This window comes from Xenopus tropicalis, chromosome 5, assembly GCF_000004195.4.
Source record: "Xenopus tropicalis strain Nigerian chromosome 5, UCB_Xtro_10.0, whole genome shotgun sequence".
NCBI classification, from domain to species: domain Eukaryota; kingdom Metazoa; phylum Chordata; class Amphibia; order Anura; family Pipidae; genus Xenopus; species Xenopus tropicalis.
In genome coordinates this window covers 105,400,072-105,421,408 of record NC_030681.2, presented here as the reverse complement: position 1 = coordinate 105,421,408, position 21,337 = coordinate 105,400,072, and the positions used below count along the sequence as shown (strand labels likewise).

The window sequence follows — 21,337 nt, the reverse complement described above, 5'->3', positions numbered from 1 at the left end:
ATGAAATGCTAAAATTTTACCATATATCCATGCTTGGCAAAAAAATTTGCTCATCACTATGAACTATAATACATTTCAGACTTCATTATTGAAAATGGACTTAACTGGAATCACCACTAGGGGCAAGCTGAAGTGCCAAGAAACTGCAATATTTATTGGTAGAATTTGTATTATGATTTAGAAATGAAGGAATGAGGGTTGACAAACATAACAGGTGAATATAAAAGAGAAATAACACTGTTATCCATATAACTATTTTAATTCTAGCTAGAAGCTTTATTTTCATCAGCATCCCAGGCTAGAATATTTCACTTACCGCAGATAGTGTCCTTTCTCCAGTCTCCGAGTTGAACTCCTGCACTTTCACAAGCACCAGCATAAGCCTCTAGAGCATTGCAAAACTGTTCCGTAGTACCTCCTGCAGTGCACATGTCATAGACACAGCTCTGAAAGTACAGCTGGGGAAGGACAAAAAAGTGACAGGCTGCGAATGGTCCACTACTTGATAGTATCGATTTGCACATGTCCTCATAATGCTTCTCATCAATAGGATCACATGGAGCGGGATCAACAACATTGGGATCACAGCTACAACAAGACAGAAATATATTAAGACTTCAGTACATTGTTTTTCCTTTTCATTTATCTAAATGACATACTGTATTACAAGGTAAGTATATATTTTCTCTTCTTTGTTAGAAGACTATTGTTATAATTTGGCCACCGTTGGCGTCAACCAGTTTTCTGTGGAAAATAATTTTTGGGTGCATAAAAGTTTCCGTACTCACATCCAGTTATCATCAGGGACACGCCAGCTGTTTCCAAATTCATTTGGTGTCTGAGCCAATAAACCATCAGGCTTTAGGAAATCATCCAAGATATTGCCATTATAAGTGCCACAAAGACCGCAGAGCTGTCCCTTGAAATTTTCATTGACTTTAACAATGAGTTCTTGGTCACCATTATATTTCACTTCAAGTCCAAAGTCTGTTTCCACAATGACATAACCATTTAAGGTTATTGAGATGCCTGGTATTAAGGTATAAGGTAAAGAAACTATTTCTCCATTGACCTGTAAATACACATCATCAATATTAGAACATCCTGTAATTTGGGGGCATCAACAATGTTACTAAATAACTCATGTTCAATTAAATATTTTTTTTATTTATTGAAGAGCTGACTACCCCACTACTCCTTGTGAGGCAATCTCAGCTGACTTTAGAATTGCAAAGCACCCATGGTAGGGAAGATTCATCATAGGTGTGACAGAAGTAGTGAAACAGCATCAATTGTATTTCCCCTTACCTCAACAATTTTTTTCTTTCTTAAAATGATGTGATGGCTGCCAATTCTAACAGAAACAGAATTTATAGCTGTCCAGCTCAAGCTTCCTCTGTGTTCATTTCTTGTTGTGACTGAGAAGTACTGAGATGAATTTTTGCAAGTTTCCACCACTGTGTAATTGCAAGATCCTTGGAAATTATACAGTTTTCCATCAAAGGTTATATAGTGCGGATCACCATAAATGTGGCAGATATTGCTGTCTGCTGGGTAACATCCAAGAACTCCATTCTGAACTTTACATGCAAGATCTGGCCCACACGAATCATTCTTACAATCAACTTGGTTGTTTCCAATGCACGTGCACTGACCTACACATCCTGTTTGCCAAAACATTTCATTTTTCTGTAAAATAAAGGATAAACATCAATCCTTATTCTAAAGGTGGCCGTACATGTACCAATCTCGATCTTCAGAGCTGAATTTTCAGATAAACAATAGAGATTCTACCTCCACCTGATGATTCAGCCCTAAGCGCAGATTTTGCTCAGGTGCCTTCAACAGTGCCCAATCAAAATCTTTTGTCCTGCACGATCGACAAGACAACCAATATTCAAAGCTTTTGCAATATCGGTTATCTGGTCAATCCATGGTCTATAAAACAGACATCATTTGTTTAGTTAAAACATTCATAGTGCTAGTTTGTGCATCAACTCTGGGTTTTAATTGGATAAGGGGTGTATAAGCAAGCACTACTGGCTGGATGAAAATGATGATATGATTTGGAGTGGCAACATTTACATTTTTTTTTTCCTACTTTTATTAATTTTTCTATTAGCTAACTGGAATATTGATATTAAAGGAAACTTGTACAGGCATCTGTGCTATTCCTAACTATAAACTCACATATCATAAAAAGAATTATAAATCCATCAAGTTCAACAATCAACCTAATCCTGTTTAATTTGGAATGCCACCTAACCTGAGATTTGCTAAAACGACACATTAAATCTTACTTCATAATAATAAAAAATAAGCTCTTACAAAATTAGTGATTACCATTGTATGAAACGTACACTCAGTATCAGTTATACAATAAGTAGTGTTTGCTCACCTCATAGTATGTGCCTTCATAAGAACATCCACAATCATTGACAGGAACACATGAACTTCCACTAAGAACAAAGCCATCATCACAATCACAGTCCTCAATGCATGGTTTGTTGCAGTTATCGGGTGCATTCTGGTTTAAACATGTGCCAGGGCAAGCACTGGAGCATTCATTATAATGACTGTTGATGGGGCAGTCAAGAGCTGAGAAGAAAAACAGAAGTGAGCAATTTGCTTCACACGAAATTAGTTAGAAAGTTAGATAGTTAGAAAGATCTTACTGTGTCCATTGCTATTAGTATAACTATTTGTAAACAAAGAATATTTATATTAGCACAAAGTCCTGTGCATATGTTAGGAAAGGCACTCTAGTTTAGAGATCTGCAGTTCCCTTAATTCACCTACTAGCAAAATTGTAGGATATTCTTGTATTGCAGCAGTCATTGTGCCAGAGGATAATTTTTATCATTACAGATCTCTTTATGTCTATGAAGATTTTCATTCATCCAGGTCATGGTATATCTAGTATAAATACATTTAAAGCAACTGGACTTGTTTAAGTAATCATTGAAGACGTTTCACTACTCATCCGAGCAGCTTCTTCAGTTCAACTGACTGGTATGGGAAGATGTCTGCTACATACAATGCTGTTCTAACATCTGTACCCCGGCAGTTTCAGAACTCTTCACACATCCATTCATGCAACTCTAACAAGTAACACAGCATCCACACCTCTGTGAGTTTCAGATGTCACCTTTCTGAAGAGTTACAAAGTGCCATTGTGATTGGATTAGTGGAAGAGTATATATGCTGAGGACTTCCCATACCAGTCAGTTGAACTGAAGAAGCTGCTCGGATGAGTAGTGAAACGTCTTCAATGATTACTTAAACAAGTCCAGTTGCTTTAAATTTATTTATACTAGATATACAGATCTCTTTATGTTTGCTTTCCCTTAATTACTTTACAAGTATACAGGCAGAAATGTTCTTTAGCAGTATATATCAGTGTAATGTTTACTTGACATGGCATCATTACAGTTGGAATAATCTTCAGAGAAGTAGTAGGACAAACAAACAGGCCTCTGAATACTCACGACAAAATGTTGAATTTCGCCACTGAATTTTGACTCCAGCTCTCTGGCAGGCACCAGCATAAGATTCTAAAGCAGTGCAGAGAAAATCATCACCAATAACACAGAGGTCAAATACACAACTTTCAAAGAAAGCATCTGGATTGATGACAGAATGACAAACTTGGAATGGACTGTCTTTGCTTATTAGGGGTCCACAGAAAGCTTCGCTTTTATATGATTCTTCCTTTTCTGGTGGGCATATTGGGGGTGGAGGCACTGGTGTGCACGTTGGATCATCATCATCTACCTTCCAACTGTTCCCAAACTGATGGGAATCTTGGGCTTGTTGTCCATTGGGCATCAGATACTCATCATTGTAGTCATTATTCAAGTTCCCACATATGCCACATGTTTGATTAAAATAAATTGTTGGGACCTTAACCTCTACAGTATGATCTGTATCATAAGACACAGTGAGTTTGAAGTCTGTCTCTACAAGGATATATCTTCCACTTCTTTCCACTGTCAGTGTTCCATTACGCAAGCTGATGGGTAGTGTTTTCCAGATTCCATTTAGCTGTGGGAAAAAAACAAGTCTGAAAAATAACCCATATTCTACAGTAGAAAAAAATCTATAATAAAAAGAAAAAAAGGCAACACTTTATGTAACTTACCAAAACCCGATTTGGCTCGTCTTTAACAATGGTTATATGATAATCGTAGACTTCTACCATAACTTTCTGTACCCAACTCACTGATGGATTCCCACGATGCTCATTTTTTGCCTCAACATTAAAATATGGTAGAGAGGAGGAATTGGAACAAAATTTAGCCAGAGTGTAGGTGCATACCCCCATGAAATGATGTGTCATTTTATCAAAAGAGTAATAGTGGGGATCGCCATAAATTGTGCATTCGCCAAATGTAAACTCAGAACATTCAGGAACTCCATTGACTATGCCACAATAATTGTTAGGTGGACATTTGTCGGATTGACAGACTACATCACTTGCTGGTCCTGGACATTCACATTTTGTAGTACATGTGTTATCGGTCCAGAATTCAGAGCCCACAGGGTAATGTTTACCATCTACCCAACACCCACACTGGTTACTTGGAACACACTTATTGTTGTATAGAACATATCCTGGGTCACAGATACATCCCTCTGAACATGGGAGATTGCAGTTTGATGGTGCTCCTGGATTAAGGCATGTAGCTGGACATGCTGTGCCACATTGCTCATAATGGCTGTTTGCAGGACATGGCAGGGCTATAACAAATTAAGGAAGGTATTATTACAAAGTATATACAAACATTATTAACACCCTTCACCTTATAAAAAGCAAATTTACCAAAAGAATAGAAATATGAGTTTATTTGAACTTTAGTCTTATTAGTCTTATTATAATATTGATAAACTTTCTTTTCAGGCATTGTATATAAATTATATTGGTTATCTTGTTGTTTATGAAGTCCCCATTTTGCCACTTAAAAGGTAATAAAGGTTGTGATGGACATTGTTTTGGATACACAGCTACACTATTTATACTTAAATTATAAATACAGGTGCACTTTCCAAATACTGAGTTTAAATGTTCTGCTGATCTAATTAAATTGGTAAACTATTTGACACCTTACCAGTAGGTGTCACTGTATCTTTTGTTCATCCTATCTGTAAATCCCCTGTCTCTGGGTTTCTTCCAGATTTCAAGAGGAAGAGGATTTTTACATCCTGTTTTTTTTGTCTTGGTAGCTACAGGCATTGGGAAAGAGCCAATTGTTTACCTGCATAAAGGGTAAGACCCCCAAGGAATTCTCTCTTAGGGGCTGATTTACTAACCCACGAATCCGACCCGAATTGGAAAAGTTCCGACTTGAAAACGAACACTTTGCGACTTTTTCGTATGTTTTGCGATTTTTTCGGATTCTTTACGAATTTTTCGTTACCAATACGATTTTTGTGTAAAAACGCGAGTTTTTCGTATCCATTACGAAAGTTGCGTAAAAAGTTGCGCATTTTTCGTAGCGTTAAAACTTACGCGAAAAATGCGCAACTTTTCGCGTAAGTTTTAACGCTACGAAAAATGCGCAACTTTTTACGCAACTTTCGTAAAGGATACGAAAACTCGCGTTTTTACGCAAAAATCGTATTGGTAACGAAAAATTCGTAAAGAATCCGAAAAAATCGCAAAACATACGAAAAAATCGCAAAATACCGATCATTACGAAAAAAACGCAATCGGACTCCATTCGACCCGTTCGTGGGTAAGTAAATCAGCCCCTTAGTGTTTAGTAAGAATTAGCCAGCTTGTTATATAGGAGTGGGTCAGCACCCACTTAGTGCCAGTCAGGGTAGCTGAGCAGCCCAAAGCTCCAACAGGAGGTCAGTGGGTTAGTTCCCTGGTTGTACACAGGTTGATGCCTGGCAACCCAGAATAGGGGCCTTAGTGATAATGAGGGTGTTTCTTATAGAGAGGATTCCCATTCTACAGGCAGTGTCTGTCAGCAGATCTTGCTGGGTGAGACCATAGAGCATTGCTCATATTTCTTTGTTAAAGTTATATTGCATTGTTTCCTGCTATTATATAATTTTGCCTGATTGCTTATGTTATTACATTCACTGTCACCACTGTTATACTCAAACAGTGTAGTGAGATGTTATTCTTCAGTTGCTGCTTAAATAAATATACCTTCTAAAGAATTCCTGGCGCCATTACTCTTCATCTTAATTCACACCACAACCTGATAATCCTCTCACTACAAAGAGAGGGCCCAGCCCTGAGTGAAAGCCCCTGGTGTGGCCTTATACTGTCATAATAGTGCTACACAGGTATTTACGTAAACCTGTTTACATCATGGTAAAAGTTTATGCAGTTGCTGCTTTTTACTAAAATGTGTGCCCCTTATGTACATTCTTTTAATATAATTTCTATTATCAAGATATTACTTTGACATTTATTTTAATTCATTAAAATAAATTTAAATTTATATTAATTCGTTAAAGGAAACAGATTATACTTACGGCAGAATGTAGAATTTCTCCAAGGTAGCACTATGGCCCCTGCAGCTTGACATGCATCTGCATAAGCCTGAAGATGGCGACAGAGAGTATTTGGATCCAAATGCAACGCACACATATCATAATAACAGTTCATAAAATAAGACCTTGGATCTACAATAAGATGACAGTGTTGAAATACCCCATCAAAGGGTAGCATAGCACCACAGGACTGGTGACTCTCTATTTCCCTCTTTTCTTCCTCAGTGCATTGTGGATTATAACCAGTAGCCAGGGAACAGCTTTGAAAGAAGAAAGTAATATCTTATTATCATAGAAGTAATATACCATTAACATAAAAGTCATATTCCATTAACATTGAAAATGAACAGCCAGTGTTCTAGCGGTGTAGATTACTGTGAATGTAACAAGGAGAATCACAATTTTTACAGTTATTAGGAAATCAAGGAACTCATATGATAACTTAATATTATTTTCATTTTTTTCTGGTTACTTTTATGGACCCCCCCCCCCCCAAAAAAAAAGCAAACTATGCAATACCTTGAGTTATTCTGGACCTGCCAGCTGTTTCCATAGCTTTCAGAAGTCGGTTCTTTAACACCATTAGGATTAAGATCGTCATCTAATTTCTGCCCATTGAAATTTGCACAGATGCCACACACTTTGCCTTGATATGCTTTGGAAAGAGTTACTTCAACCCTGTGATCTCCATCATACTTCACCATCAGGCCAAAGTCTGTTATGATGGCAACATACTGCCCACTGAAGCCTACAGATATGCCAGGAGGCAAGTTCAATGGTAGCCGTTGTTCATCTCCATTCACCTGAGAACACAAGAAAATTCAATAATAAATTGCAAAAAAAAAAAAAGATTGTATTAAATGCTATTCTCTACAACAATACTGCACTTTCCCAGTAGTGCTTAATGTTATGCCAAGACCACAAAAAAATTAAAACAAAAAAAGCAAGTGAATTAAAAACATCTGCTCCAAGGCACTGTATCTAGAGGGCACAAGTAAAGAATGATAAGAGGACTGGTTTCAAAGATATCTGGAGCTTTTACACCAATGCCATTTTCCAAGAAAGTTTTCTCTGCTGTTAGTTTCTACTAAATATCTGATAAAGCCACAACAGAATTACTTTTGATGAATATTGACATTTATAGGTTAGATAATTTGTAGACCTATGTAAATTCATAAAAGTAACTCAAAGTTATCAGTAAAAGAAACAAAACTGACAGCAACCCCATGTCATACCTAAAAATTTCCATGACCCCATGGATGATACTGGTATTCTGATATGCTATGCAGGCACTTGATATTGTTCAGGGAAGTTAGAATATAAGTATGTTTATATCCATATAAAATGACATTGATGATTATGGAAATACTGTTACTAGACTGAAAAGTTTTGTTTCCAGAGCAACAAACTGAATTTGCTCACATTTTAATCCATACTATTGTGCAAATACAGGAATAGGCCTAATCTGATCTACTCCATTAAAGAGGCATAATTACTGTCTAATTCGTAATCCTGACTGCATTGTTTCTACACTAGTGCTTTTACCCATAGGTTTTTTTAAACTTACCTTTACAACCTTATTCTTCTCTAGGACAATACTGTAGCCATGAATATCCACCATTACTTGACTGACATAGGAAACTTGAGTGTTTCCTCCTCTGTATTCATGTGCAACTTCAACATTGAAATCAGTCAAACTGCTGTTGACTTCACAGAGCTTGGTGAGTGTGTAAGTGCAGTTTCCCATGAAAGTATGAGAATTGCCATCAAATGTAACAAAATGGGGATCTCCATAGCCAATGCAAGTCCCACCTGTATAGAGACAAATCGAACGGGATATTTTAGCATATGGATTCCAGCTTCCAAATCCTGTTGTGAAACATTTAACCCAGTAGATGTCACTGGCAATCAAACAATTACATACCTGGTGGCTCTGCAGGTGTTGGAACGCTTGGCGTTGGCTCCGGAACTACAAAATATGTTGGTATATTTAGAAATATGATTTAAGGGATTTAATCAGGATATATACATCAAATTGTATTGATTTTTGTGCCTTTAAAGAGATACTGACACCAGAAATTAAACCTTTTTTTAACATCTATCATAACATTGTCTGTGATTGCTACTGATAATTTGGCCATAAAAGAATTTTCCTGATGCTTTTGTATTACCTATCTGATATTCCACTATGAGGGGGCTGCCATATTTGTGTGGCAGGAATCCGTTAGCATTAGAAGCTATAACTGACAGGCTGAGAAGGGACAGTGAGTTTGGCAAAACAGTCAGGTTTAGGAACTTTAATTGAGTATAACTTACAAAAGCAAACCAATCAGCAAAAACTGATCAACATGACATATAAGGAACTTTAATGTACATTCATATTCTGAAGAGTAGTTTTTGGTGCCAGTATCACTTTTTTATTCATTTGAAAGTCCCCCCTGAGCCCCTATTTGTCCAGGACCCCCCACACATGCCTTGCCCATAGCAATGTTATCAACATCTGAAAACGTTGCCATATCAGCTATTCAGACATAGTTCAAAGATTATCTGGGCCATCAATTAAGTGTTCAATTCAGTTCTTGCTCTAATGAACCTTAGCTCTTTGAGAGCAAATAATCATTCACTCTAAATTCACCATAACTGTCCTTGAGGCTGCCTTCCCAAATGCTAAATCTGTTTGCCCTCAGCGTGGGAATAAGTGCATTAGGCCAAGGATGTCAGTGGCTGTTGCATGCAGCAATGCAATTCAGTAACAGTTGGAAGGTTACAAAAAAATCACTTAAAAAATAACATACTTTCCACCATTTGAAAGGAAACATTTGGGATAGTTTAGACCAGGGGTTCCCAACCCTTTTACATATGAGTCACATTTAAATGTAAAAAGAGTTGGGGAGCAACCCCATCATGAAAAAAGTCCTAGGGGGTGCCAAATAAACACTGTAAATGGCTATTAGGCAACCCCTATGTAGACTGGCAGCCAGCAGGAAGCTCTGTTTGTCAGTGCACCTATTTTTATGCAACCAAAACTTGCCTCAAAGCCTGGAATAAAAAAAAGCACCTGCTTTAGGTCCCTGGGAGCAACATCTAAGGGTTTGGTGAGCAACATGTTGATTGCTGATTAAAACAAGGAGGGGCAGTGAATTATTTGCAGCACTCATTATTATTTGGTAGTGTGGCGTTGCAGCCCTCTGGGAAAAAAATTCCACCTTGTCCATATCCATGATATTGTAAAGGAAGCATATCGCAGAAAATAAAGGGTCCCACATATTAAACAGCAAAAACAACTCTACAAATCTGCTCTGTAAATCTTTATTTTTTCACTATGATGCAGTAGAATGTTTTTAAAACATGTGCCACAGAGAACTAAACTCAGAGCAAGTGTTGGAAAGAGATTAAAAAATATATAATCATTTTAGTATTGACTATATGAGTACTTACCACAAGGTCCATTTTTTACACCAATATTATCAATAGCTGTATCACCATATTCTGTTAGCCCTCGAATAGCTGCAAATAGGACCTTGTCATAAAGAAAAAGGAAAATTGAACTATTATAGTAGATAAATATATATATACTGTAGATAAGCTGCACAGCAGTGACAGAGCTGATCGATGGTAATGGACAAGTTAAACAACTGAAACAACTGACAGGACACTTGCTGATAGCAATGGACATAGGGGCAAGTTGGTAACAGATAATTAAAGGGCAGAACAAAGAGAAAAGATAATGAGAAGGTATACAATGTGCAGAAGAAGTGAAAAAAAAATAACACCATATTTTACATTCAGTAATGGCGTCACGGCATTATAATAAGCAAGTTCAAAGCAGAAATCAGATTGCAGATAGGTATTGCTCAAAGCAACTTATCTCCATGTTTTTAAGCAAGATGATACCATACGCAAGTAATATTTCACAGAGCATTACTCATTTATAAACTTTGCACATATTTTATCTGCTGTTCTTTTCTGCTGGCATTCCTTTGCCCCTTTTCCCTCTGTTTATCACACCATAAATCTTTAGACTTTGCACTTACATTTAATAAAATAGTTTTACCTGAATAGACTTTTGTTGCTGTGTTTGGTAAGTGAAAGAGCCATATAACCACTGAGAACTTTGATGCCCCGTTTGTCTCCAAAAGAGAGTTTGACCTTTATCATCAAGGATTAGGACTTGGAGTTGGTTTTGTGTTTCAGAACCAGACATATGGTACCAGAACTCTACACATACATCATTGCTGATGTCAAGTTTTGGGCTGTCAAGTCTAACTATGTCATTAGGGATTAGGTTGGTGGCTTCTTGATAAATATAATAGCCATCTGTAGGGAAAAGCAGACACAATATAAATTAAATGACTGTGGGACCACTTCAACCAGTTAAATCAGCAATGGTTAACCTGTAGTCCTGTACATCTTGCTGACCAAAACTTCATCAAACTATGTAAATACAAAGAAACAAAAATAAAGTTGTGATTCCTACTTCCATCTGGGTAATCTCCATCAGGGCCAGTGCCAAGTGTTGGTGTGGAAGATTTAGCCCTTATCCAGTCTCCATGGTCTTGGCCTTCACAATGCTGTTTCCAGTCACAAAGTGGCCGTGTGTTGTCATTAAAATCACAATATGTGATATAGCCTGGAAAATAAACATAATAAATTAGTGCAAAATAGCATTTGCTTTATTATATATAGGGTCTATACTTTAAAACTGACAGATAAGATGTAGCAGTAATATAAATAATGTTGGCAAATCTACCAATGAGGAAGAGGGAATGTGATAGTATCACTCTTTTGGCTACCTTAAAATTAAACATACATAATTTGCTTGCAGACTGCAAACCCTTATTTGTTGAGCTATTGCTCATATTTTTGTAATACTGTTGAGAAATATTGATATTTCCTTTCTAGCCCTGGGGACAAAGTCTCTTTTTTTATTGGAATTTTGCTCAGATTCATCTATTCAAATTCACTATTCAGATTCACTATTTGTACAGTAAGGCTTCCATTTTAAATGCCTTTTCAATATGATACCATACTTTTAATTGGGTAAACAGGCCAAGCAGTTTAGCAGATGTGGGTTATCTGACAATGGATAGGAATTTAAGGGTGGTAGATGTATACTTATTGTAAGTACACATTGGAAATGGATGTCATAATTAGTGATGAGCGAATCTGTCGTGTTTTGCTTTGCCAAAAAATTTGTTAATGTTTGAAAAGATTGCGAACAATGAAATATGATGCCTGGGAAAAAAAACATGCGCGTCATATTTTTTGCTGTGCGTGACAATTTTTTTGATGCGCACGTCAAAGAGATGGCAAATGCCATGGAATTTTTTTTTTGACGTGCATCATTTTTTTACACGCGCAACAATTTTTGACACAGGCGACAATTTTTGGACACGCAGCAAATCTTTCCACTGCAAAAAAAAATCTGCTAATGGCGAAATTCACCACAAATCCCTGCCTGCTGAATTATTTTACCCATCACTAGTCATAATGCCTCTATTGGTGGGCAGTCCAACTTTGAGGAAATGCGTCATTCATTGCTACATAGCAAGGCAGCTACACTGGAAATGATCACATGAAATACATGTGGGCTTACGTTTTCATGTTAATATACAGATAAAAAATGATGCAGCGTTACCATTGTAAGGACTTCCTCTGTTTTCTAAGCTGTTTCTGTTTCCTTCCGTCCTGTAAAGAATGCAAGTTTAGGAGTTATGTATTTATTGTTTCACTAATTGCTTAAAGCATGCATTCAATTTTTATGCTCATCTTATATGAGACAAAAAACAAAAAATAACTTTTTTTTATATACTTTCATCACTTGTTAAGGTGTAAAGGTACCCCTACACAGGCAAAGCTTACATAGTTACGTAGTTACATAGTTAAGTTGGGTCTAAAAGATAAAAGACCAAAGTCAAAAAAAGTTCAACCCCTCCAAACAAACTCCAGTGCACATATACAGTATACACTTATATACAGTATACATACTTATACAGACCTATCTATATATTCACATATAGAAACCATATACCTATACCTATAATAACTAGGTGTAGGTCATCACAACATTGACTGCCAGTGAATTTCTTTACCCAGTCATTGGTTCAGTTATGATTGCTGCATTTAAAATATCTGATCTAAGCGCATTTAGGTATTATAAGGACCAGGTCCAGTGCTTTGGACCATGGATTTGGCCTGTGGTAAACCCCCTATACAATCCAATAATTGGACCATTTAGATCCTACACTCTTTCTGTGTTTGGCCAGCTTAATGTTTTAGGGCATTTCCTTTCCTCTATTTGCTTGTTGGTAACTCCTCTGTTTATTATAGACCTCATAGTTTACATTTACACCATTCCTCTTCAATCATTTTACTTAATGGTGTTTAGAAATGTGTGTAATAAGCAAAGCTGTCCCTACTTTTAACGGATCAAGATACACTGCAAGTTGTGACTGGTTTGGCACATTGCGTGTACAACCAATATGACGTGCCCATCTGGGTGTTGCGTGACCTTTGCATGCATAATAAAATGAAATAAAATTTCCACAAAGATATCTTTAGATATATTGTGTTTGTGCACAATCAGTTTCAGAAAGTTGTAAAATATTTATTCTACATTATGGCTCTCAGTGCCAATCCTTATGTCTTGAATAGGCAACATACACCTAAGGCTATGCAACAGCTCAATATAAACAGCTTGGAAATTGGCTTTTGCCTATACTTTTAATTTGAAAATTCTCATTTTAATTATTTTGAATCACGTTGTTCAGATGGAGCATTGTAGAATTTTTCAGTTACTCTCTTCCCTAGAATCTGCAGATAGAGTTGTTTGTGTGGATTACACTAGCTAATGAGTAGGTCAGACCTTACTCAATGTATGCATATGGTCTTCATTTTTATAAATATGTCATCATAAAGGAGTGACTTGAACAGCATAGTAACATAAATAATGTGGACTGACTCCATGACACCCTGGTGTTTATGATACTCCATGAAATCTTCATATTAATTACAACCCTAAAGTCTCAGGGTCAAACCCTGACAACTCCCAACTATGCTTAGAAGGGCACGTACAGATTTTTCAGCACTGGGATGCTTTCTTGCTAGTAACCTCAGCTTGGGTTTAGCTGTGCCATATCTTGGTTTTAAACCCAAATTTCAAGCAGTTTTAAAATTATTTGTAAAAATAATTGTTGTCAAAAGCAGTATCTGTCTGTTCCTTTCTTTTCTCTACCATGGTGGGTTACTTATGTAGCAGGGCACAGTTGATTAACAGACCTGTAAAGAAGCATGCAAGGCATTGTAGGAACTGGAATCTTGGATAGAGGAGAACTGGCATCTGCTACTTTGTTGCAATTAAACCAGCAGCGAGTACAGGCAATAGCAAGAAACAGACAGATACTGCTTTATATAGCAATTACATTTATCAATAAAAAATATATGAAATACAAATGAAAATACATATAACAATATAATAATCATATTTATATAATATATGTAAATATTGGACATTATAGTATGTATTATATGTAAAAAAAATACTTATTGAAGGAAGTCGACATAGGGTAATTTTAGACAAAGCAAAGTTTGTAACAAGAAAATAGTGTTGATGCATTTATGTGGATAGACCATTTAACTGTTGTAAAAAGATACCTATAATGTACTTGATATAGAGATAAAACTGCAAATACTGTAAAGAGTATGCTGGGGAAAAATACATTTCTTCTATGCCTCTAACTAGGGAATAAAGGTGACCATATACGGGATGATAAAAGCTCTCTGATGGACCTGCCCGACTGATGTTTGGCCAAAAGTCAATCAGGCTGGGACAGGAAGTTCATGTGGTCCTCTCCCGGAGACCAGCATTCCTTCAATGTGATCCAATGATTTGGCCTGAGGGCTGAACAATCTGATCAATCCAAAATCATAAACCTCAAGGCAAGCATATCCGTTGCAACCTTGCCAAATAAGCAGATCTTCACATGTCTGGCCACCTTTAGTCAAATTTTGCATTGCTCCATTGACATGTGTTAAATAGGATGGGTTCTTATAATAGCCTCATTATTTTATCTCTCACCTATGTTTTTTCTTTTATTACAACATTTTCACATCAATATCAATGTGTCTTCTTCTTCCTACACTGTCTTACCTTATCTCTAATTCTCACCTGACCTCATCCCTAATGCTGCTCTTTCCTCTGTTCCACCATCACTTCCTTCCAATCTACCTAATTTTCTCTACTTTTTTTTCTGACAAATCCCCTCTACTTGACAACTCCCTGGTACAGTTCTTGCTGTTACTGTCATTGATATATGAAGAGATATACTGAGAACTAAATATAATTGTATCATTTTACAGAAATCAATTTTATCTAATTTTATTTAATGGTTTATAATTCATGCTACCTCATTAATACAATGTTTCCAGTACACAGATTTCCTATCCCCGCCCTGAAGAACGTCAACAACCTTTCTATAAAACTGTAGAATTTGATGAACAGGCTTTTTGGAAAGTAGTTTGAACTTTAAATTTACATCATTCTTTATAATGATAAATTATATCCTAGTGAATTTTAATATTGCTTTTAGTTGATTATGGAAAGAATTCAAGACCCACACACATTCAGGATAGGATTGTTTGTACTGGACAATAATAATATAAGGTTGTAATATAGATACATGTGCCCTTGTCTCCATGACTGCATAAAGATGAAGGATATAAATGAACACAACAGGGTTCTGAAAATGGATATGAATCGAATACACACAACACTCCAAAGCCATAGTCCCACCAGTGATACCAAATGCAACTCTCATCATCTTCATGTTGCTTGGCAAGCTCTTTCCCACTCACACATGGGTAGCTATGATTAAGTGCCCAGAATGGCACGAAATGCGTAAGGCCTAGCATTTATGTGTATTATTCAATAAAATACTTTTGATCTTACTTTAACATTTGAGCTTCAACTCTACTTATATGGATTTCCGTAGTGCCTGCCTATCTCATCAATTTGCTTCACACATGGGTAGTGCCTCAAATGTACATAAGAAACAACTTTTTAATAAACCATCATCCAGATATGGTACTGGCCGGTCTTACCATTAAAACCATTAAAGCTACACAAAACATTAATCATTGTCAATTAAGACAGTCAGTTTGTACATTTTTCCCCTATCCCTGGCTGTCTGATTTTACTTGGATTTATATTTTACAATCACTGAAACCTGGTTTTGTCCCTGAGGAAGAGCACTGGTTGTGCTTGAAACGTTTTTTTTTTTAATAAAAACAGTTTTTCTTTTGTATCAAGTCCCTGTGTGAACTCTTTCTATTATATATATATATAGATTTTCTGCACACATAGCTGAGAAGGCATTAAAGTAGAGCCCCCATTTTACATTTTTTTCAGGGGACCAGAAAAATGGTGTCAAATCTGAGAAATGTAGTATGCATTATATTTTAGTGAGACCACAGAAAAACAGTGTAAAATGGGGGAAAACTTCAAATCAGGGCATGTAAGATTAAGATTTCATTGTATATATAAAAAGATTTTGTAGCTCTGTTAACAAGTTATGTAAAGAGGTCAATATTTTTTTTTACTTAAGTAGTAACATTAAGCTTTATTCTATTCTGGATAATGTTTTTTTTTCTTATATATGCCTGTCTTTTTGCAGTCATATTGCTAAAATAAAAACGACAAAAAAGGATTAAGACAAAATAGCAAAAAATATGTAATGGTACTCACCATGATGTAAAAAGGAGTAGACAACATATAGCTAGGAGCTTTTTGTGGCTCCTCATTTTTGGAGTGTATATTTCTTGGCTGTTATACATCCTACATGCTGCCTTGGTGTGCACCCTTCCCCTGCAGCTCAGGAATAGAATAGTAAGAGAATTGGTGTAACAGTTTTAAATCTTGCAGCTGGGAGGAGATAGCCATAAATAAATGTATATGGTAGTAAGTCATTATCTAAGCAAATTGCACAAATGCTTATCTCTGTGTTTGAGATAGTTTGGTTATCATGGTAACACTGATTCACCAGCAGAGTGTGCACTTTTGCATGTCATAACTTCAGTTATTATGATTTCCATGTACTGTTTAGATTTTGAAATACTGTACAGTATTAACAATATACTGAAAACAATGTACTTATGCTTAGCTGATGGTCAAAATTGTTTATTTCTTTATTCTGCTTATTTACTTATTATTATACAAGCATTCATGACTACCAGAACCGTTTACAGACAAAGGTATTTACTGTATCCACTTAAAAATATAATTTGTGAAATTCTTTAGGGTGAAGACACACAGAGTTACTAGTAGCAGCTACTTGTTGTGGCTACTAAAACAGACAATGCTGATCATTTACTGATAATTGTCTCTGTGTGTTTTAGCAGAGGCAATTCTCAGTATTGTCTATGGCAGGGTATTTTCTGGAGTTTAGTATCCGTGAAAAAGTAGCTGCTACTAGTAGCTTAGTGTGTCTCCATCCTTAAGACTTAATTGGCTTAATGGCTGATTCACTAAGGTGCGTTAAAACGAGCGCTATTAATAGCATGCGGTAAAATTTTTATTGCGTCTTATTTTTCGTGTCTTAACGCACGATTCACTAAAAGGATATTTGTGTTCATTTAGACGCGATGCTGTTTGCGTTATTTAAGTTGCGAAGACTATTTTCGTGCAGGATTTGACGCAACGCGCGCTAATTAATGCAGCGTGCACAAACTGACGCCGGGTGCGAAAAACCGCATGCCATATTAGCCATACACGCCATTACTTTCGTAAAACTACTGTTCTGAAAATGACCATTTCCCTGCAAACTGGAGGCTGCATCACTCTAGGGCCAACACATACTTGAATAAATCCCACTGCAAAGTCCATATTGTGTTGCCGAAAGCTCATTAACTGTACTTTTCTATAATTACCGCCTGCCACAAGTAGGTGTTAATTTTCGCACAGACTAATGCGATATTTAGCGTGTCTAAATGTTTGTGAATCATGCGTTAGTGTTATTTCTGAGTGAGAATTAATGCAATGCATTAAAATTAACGCATTCGGTTGCACACTATTTAACGCACGCAATATGCGGCTTAACGCATTCGATAATACTTTAGCAAATCGCACGTTTTTTTCACGTCAATCTTAACGAAAAAAAACCCTTTCGTGCGAAACATTTATGTTGGATCTTGGTTTGTAATATGTTATTGCCACTAGGACTAAAGAAATTACACCTGAAGCTTTATCTCTGTTCCTAACTTCTGTAATTAAGATGTTCTGTATGAATGATTTAGATATTATTGTACAGGTATGGGATCCGTTATCCGGAAACCCGTTATTCAGAAAGTTCTGAATTATAAAGAGGCCATCTTCCATAGACTCCATTAGAAGCAAATATTTCTAATTTTTGAAAATGATTCCCCTTTTCTCTGTAAATGTAAAACAGTAACTTGTACTTGATCCCAACTAATATATAATAAATCCTTATTGGAGGCAAAACAATCCTATTGGGTCTATTCAATATTTAAATGATTTTTAGCAGACTTAAGGCATGGAGATCCAAATTACGGAAAGAGCCCATTATCCAGAAAACCCCAGGTCCCGAGCATTCTGGATAACAGGTCCCATACCTGTACTAGTATTGCTATACATGTGCCAATCTAATAAAGTATACAGAATATGCTTTATATATTATGGCTCATTGGTTAATACAAAGCAGTGACCTTTATTTTCCAATAAGAGATTAACGTCTATTATGCTAGATCACTCACATTTAATTGCTGATTGGCAGGTATGTGTTATTGTATACAATTACATTGTTAGTAGAGATTTTATCTGGAATGTGTATGTTTCAGAGATACAGTATAGGATTGTGCTTATAGGAAAACCAAAGCTTAACTAAAGAAGTCGGGCACTAATATCATGCATTATGTTTAAGCTTCTGTACCAGCCCAAGCCAACCAGAGCCCTTTAGCAGGGAGGGTCTGTGCCCACTAAGATGCCCCAGTAGCTCCCCATCTTCTTTTCTGCTGATTCACTGCACATGCTCTGTGCTGCTGTCAGTTTCTGAGGTTAGGGACACACTCACAATATACTGTATATATAGAATATAAATCTCACAATATAACAGTGTTCAGTAAATAATACAGAATAGAGATGAGCAAATTTTTTTTAGCAGGCATTGATTTGCAGAGAAATTTCGCATTTTGTTATCTGCAAATTTTGTCATGAAACAGAAGCAAAATTTTGCAAAATTTTACTTGCGTCAAAATAAGTTGCAGTCACGTCAAGTAAGGTGTGCTTCACAAATTTTTCGCCGTTTTGCACATTTTTCAGAAGTTTCGCAAATGTTTTGGTTAAGGGAAACGAGACCGATTTGCTCATTACTAATAAAGAATATTAGTATAGTGCAGCACAGAAACCAGTGCAATTGGCCTCAGCCCTGTAGCATCAGCTTGTATGACAGACAAACCTCATTTTCTGCTTGACAATTTGCAACAACCCCTAAATGTAGCTACTATAGCTAATATAGAGCTTCTGGACATTTAGGTGCAAGTGGACTGTGTGTGTTGCATGTCCAACAGTGTAAAATTGTATGTAAATGTGAAATTGATTGTGTGTGTAAGCATGTGAGTAAGTGAACAAATGTGTTAATATAGGTCTCATGCGTTTGATTTTGTGAGTGTTTGAAATTTGGCTTCAGTGTATGAAATGTAAGTGATTGTGTGAGTTATTTTATGTGAATGTATGTTTTAGATTGTGGGTGTGATTGTGTGCATGTTATTGGCTGTGGCTGAGCATGTAAGGGTGTTAATATGATGGTGTGAAGGAGGGAATTAATTAAAATGTGAGAGTCAGTGTGTGAGAAGCAATGGAAGTGTAAGAGTAAAAGTTAGCATTAATGTGTGCTACAGAGCAAGTGTTTATTTGAGTGTGACTGGGTGTGTAACTAAGTGAATGGGTAAATAAGACTAAAAGTTACCTTGTACATGCATTTTTGTCCGTGTGAAGGGGAGAGTGAGTATGGGCTTGTGTCAGTGTGTCAGAATTTTATTATGTGATAAAGATTGTGCAAGAATTTTGATTTTTTTTGTGATTAAGTGTGTGCTGTGATTAGTGTGGCTGTGTGCTGTGCTTAATAGGCTTTGCACTTGTTTTAGCCACTTTGTATCTTGCCCTCCACTTGTACATTAACCTGAATGTGTCAGACTGGATTTAAAAAGGCAGAAATTACAGGTCTCTGGCTACTTCCTGCAGCTGTAGATATGTTACTGCCTAGAATGCCATTTACAAAATAAGCAGCATTCTGCACCAGTTGTCATGCAATGTAATAATACATTTGGCTCACTGCTTCAGAAAGTCATGTTGATATCTGTACTCCATACACAAATGCCCCATAGAGCTCTAAGCTTGGTGGAGTACTGGGGTTATGCAGTAAAAACTAAAGGCACTGTACCTGTCCAATAACCCACACTGAGCAATTAGCAATAGCTTTTACTCAATTTGTATTAGAATGCTGAGTGCAAATATATCTTTGGAGCAAAGTACAGTGTTGCTTTTCCTAAACCTTTGCCTTTGACGAGGCCACAGTGACAGGGCAATTGAAACCAGACCTTTGAGAACCAGAGATTTAATCACTGAGAACATCTACCACATCTACAGACAGCAAATGCCTCATCCTTGCCTTGACTTGTCTGATCCTTTAAATCTGTAAGTCTAAAGTGTCTTCACTCACAATTCACTCACAAGTTCTGTGCTACTGTCCTTACTCCAGCATTTACATATGTATTTATTTCCTACCTTTGAGATTACTCCTCTTTATTCCATCAGCCTCTTAAGCACACACTTAGGTGTGAATTATCAATCTTTGCGTTTGATATTTTTTTCAAGATTCAAGTTCTTTTAGCACTAAAACTTGTAACAATTTGAGTTATGGTTAAAAAACTTAAATGTTCTGGTATTTAAGTGCAAAAAAAACAAAAACTTGAATGTAAGACATTGCCATCTAAAAGCTTGCTGTCAATGGGAATTGTCCTAGGCAAAGTAAAGCCATATTTTCAAACTTAAGGCATTCAAGTTTTTTATTCAAACGAGTTTTCCTTAATAATAAATTAGCAAGCATTTGATATGTGAGTTTATTCGATTTAAAAAAACAAACAAACTGGAAAATTCATAAATAAGCCCATAAATTCATACTGTCTCTGTAACTACCATCCTGCCTTTACACTACCACTATCCTTTAAACTACTGGAATGTATTGTTTTCAATCACATTATTAACTTTCTTCTCACTTATAATATGCTGGACCTGCACACTCTACTTGGACAGTAGTATGTTAAAAATAATCTCCAGATTGCCAAAATGAAAGGACACTTTTCCTTTGTAATTAATTTCCCTGGTATTTGACACTGGGCGTAAAGCTTATATTACCTCTATGAGGGGTGTACCATATTTGTGCAGCAGGAGTCCGTTAGCATTAGAAGCTATAACTGACAGTTTGAGATGGGACAGTCAGGTTGGCAAAACAGTCAGGTTTAGGAACTTCTAGTAACAATTACTTACAAAAGTAGAACTACAGTATCAGCTAGAAATGATCAACATGACCTACAGTATAGGTAACTTTTAATGTACATTAAATACTTTGAAGAGTAGTTTTTTAGTGTCAGTATCACTTTATACTTTATACTTGTGCCTATGAGTTTGAAGGAAAAAAAATATAAAGAATTTACAGAAGCTTAGAAACATATCAGTCTGAGCTTTACACAGAAATATCTTCTAGACATATCTCATCCTGCACCTAATTGCTCTCCCTCAGTCTGAGACTGAGAGATG

The 21,337-nt window shown here is 36.4% G+C and overlaps 1 protein-coding gene across 1 annotated transcript in view; it reads right to left on the bottom strand.

The window, feature by feature from the left end:
* The window catches only part of zan (uncharacterized LOC100497422), a 91,532-nt gene extending 75,165 nt beyond the window's left edge, over positions 1 to 16,367 (bottom strand). The window contains exons 1-15 of the mRNA XM_031902733.1: positions 16,253 to 16,367; positions 12,149 to 12,198; positions 10,988 to 11,140; positions 10,565 to 10,827; positions 9,949 to 10,030; positions 8,435 to 8,479; positions 8,078 to 8,322; positions 7,030 to 7,313; positions 6,493 to 6,770; positions 4,142 to 4,740; positions 3,489 to 4,044; positions 2,399 to 2,598; positions 1,309 to 1,689; positions 789 to 1,072; positions 317 to 588 (exon numbers count right to left, since the gene is read on the bottom strand). Coding sequence (XP_031758593.1) covers positions 317 to 588; positions 789 to 1,072; positions 1,309 to 1,689; positions 2,399 to 2,598; positions 3,489 to 4,044; positions 4,142 to 4,740; positions 6,493 to 6,770; positions 7,030 to 7,313; positions 8,078 to 8,322; positions 8,435 to 8,479; positions 9,949 to 10,030; positions 10,565 to 10,827; positions 10,988 to 11,140; positions 12,149 to 12,198; positions 16,253 to 16,341 — 3,781 coding nt within the window. The 5' untranslated portion in view covers positions 16,342 to 16,367. The remainder of the gene's footprint in view (positions 1 to 316; positions 589 to 788; positions 1,073 to 1,308; positions 1,690 to 2,398; positions 2,599 to 3,488; positions 4,045 to 4,141; positions 4,741 to 6,492; positions 6,771 to 7,029; positions 7,314 to 8,077; positions 8,323 to 8,434; positions 8,480 to 9,948; positions 10,031 to 10,564; positions 10,828 to 10,987; positions 11,141 to 12,148; positions 12,199 to 16,252) is intronic.
* Positions 16,368 to 21,337: the final 4,970 nt, after the last annotated feature.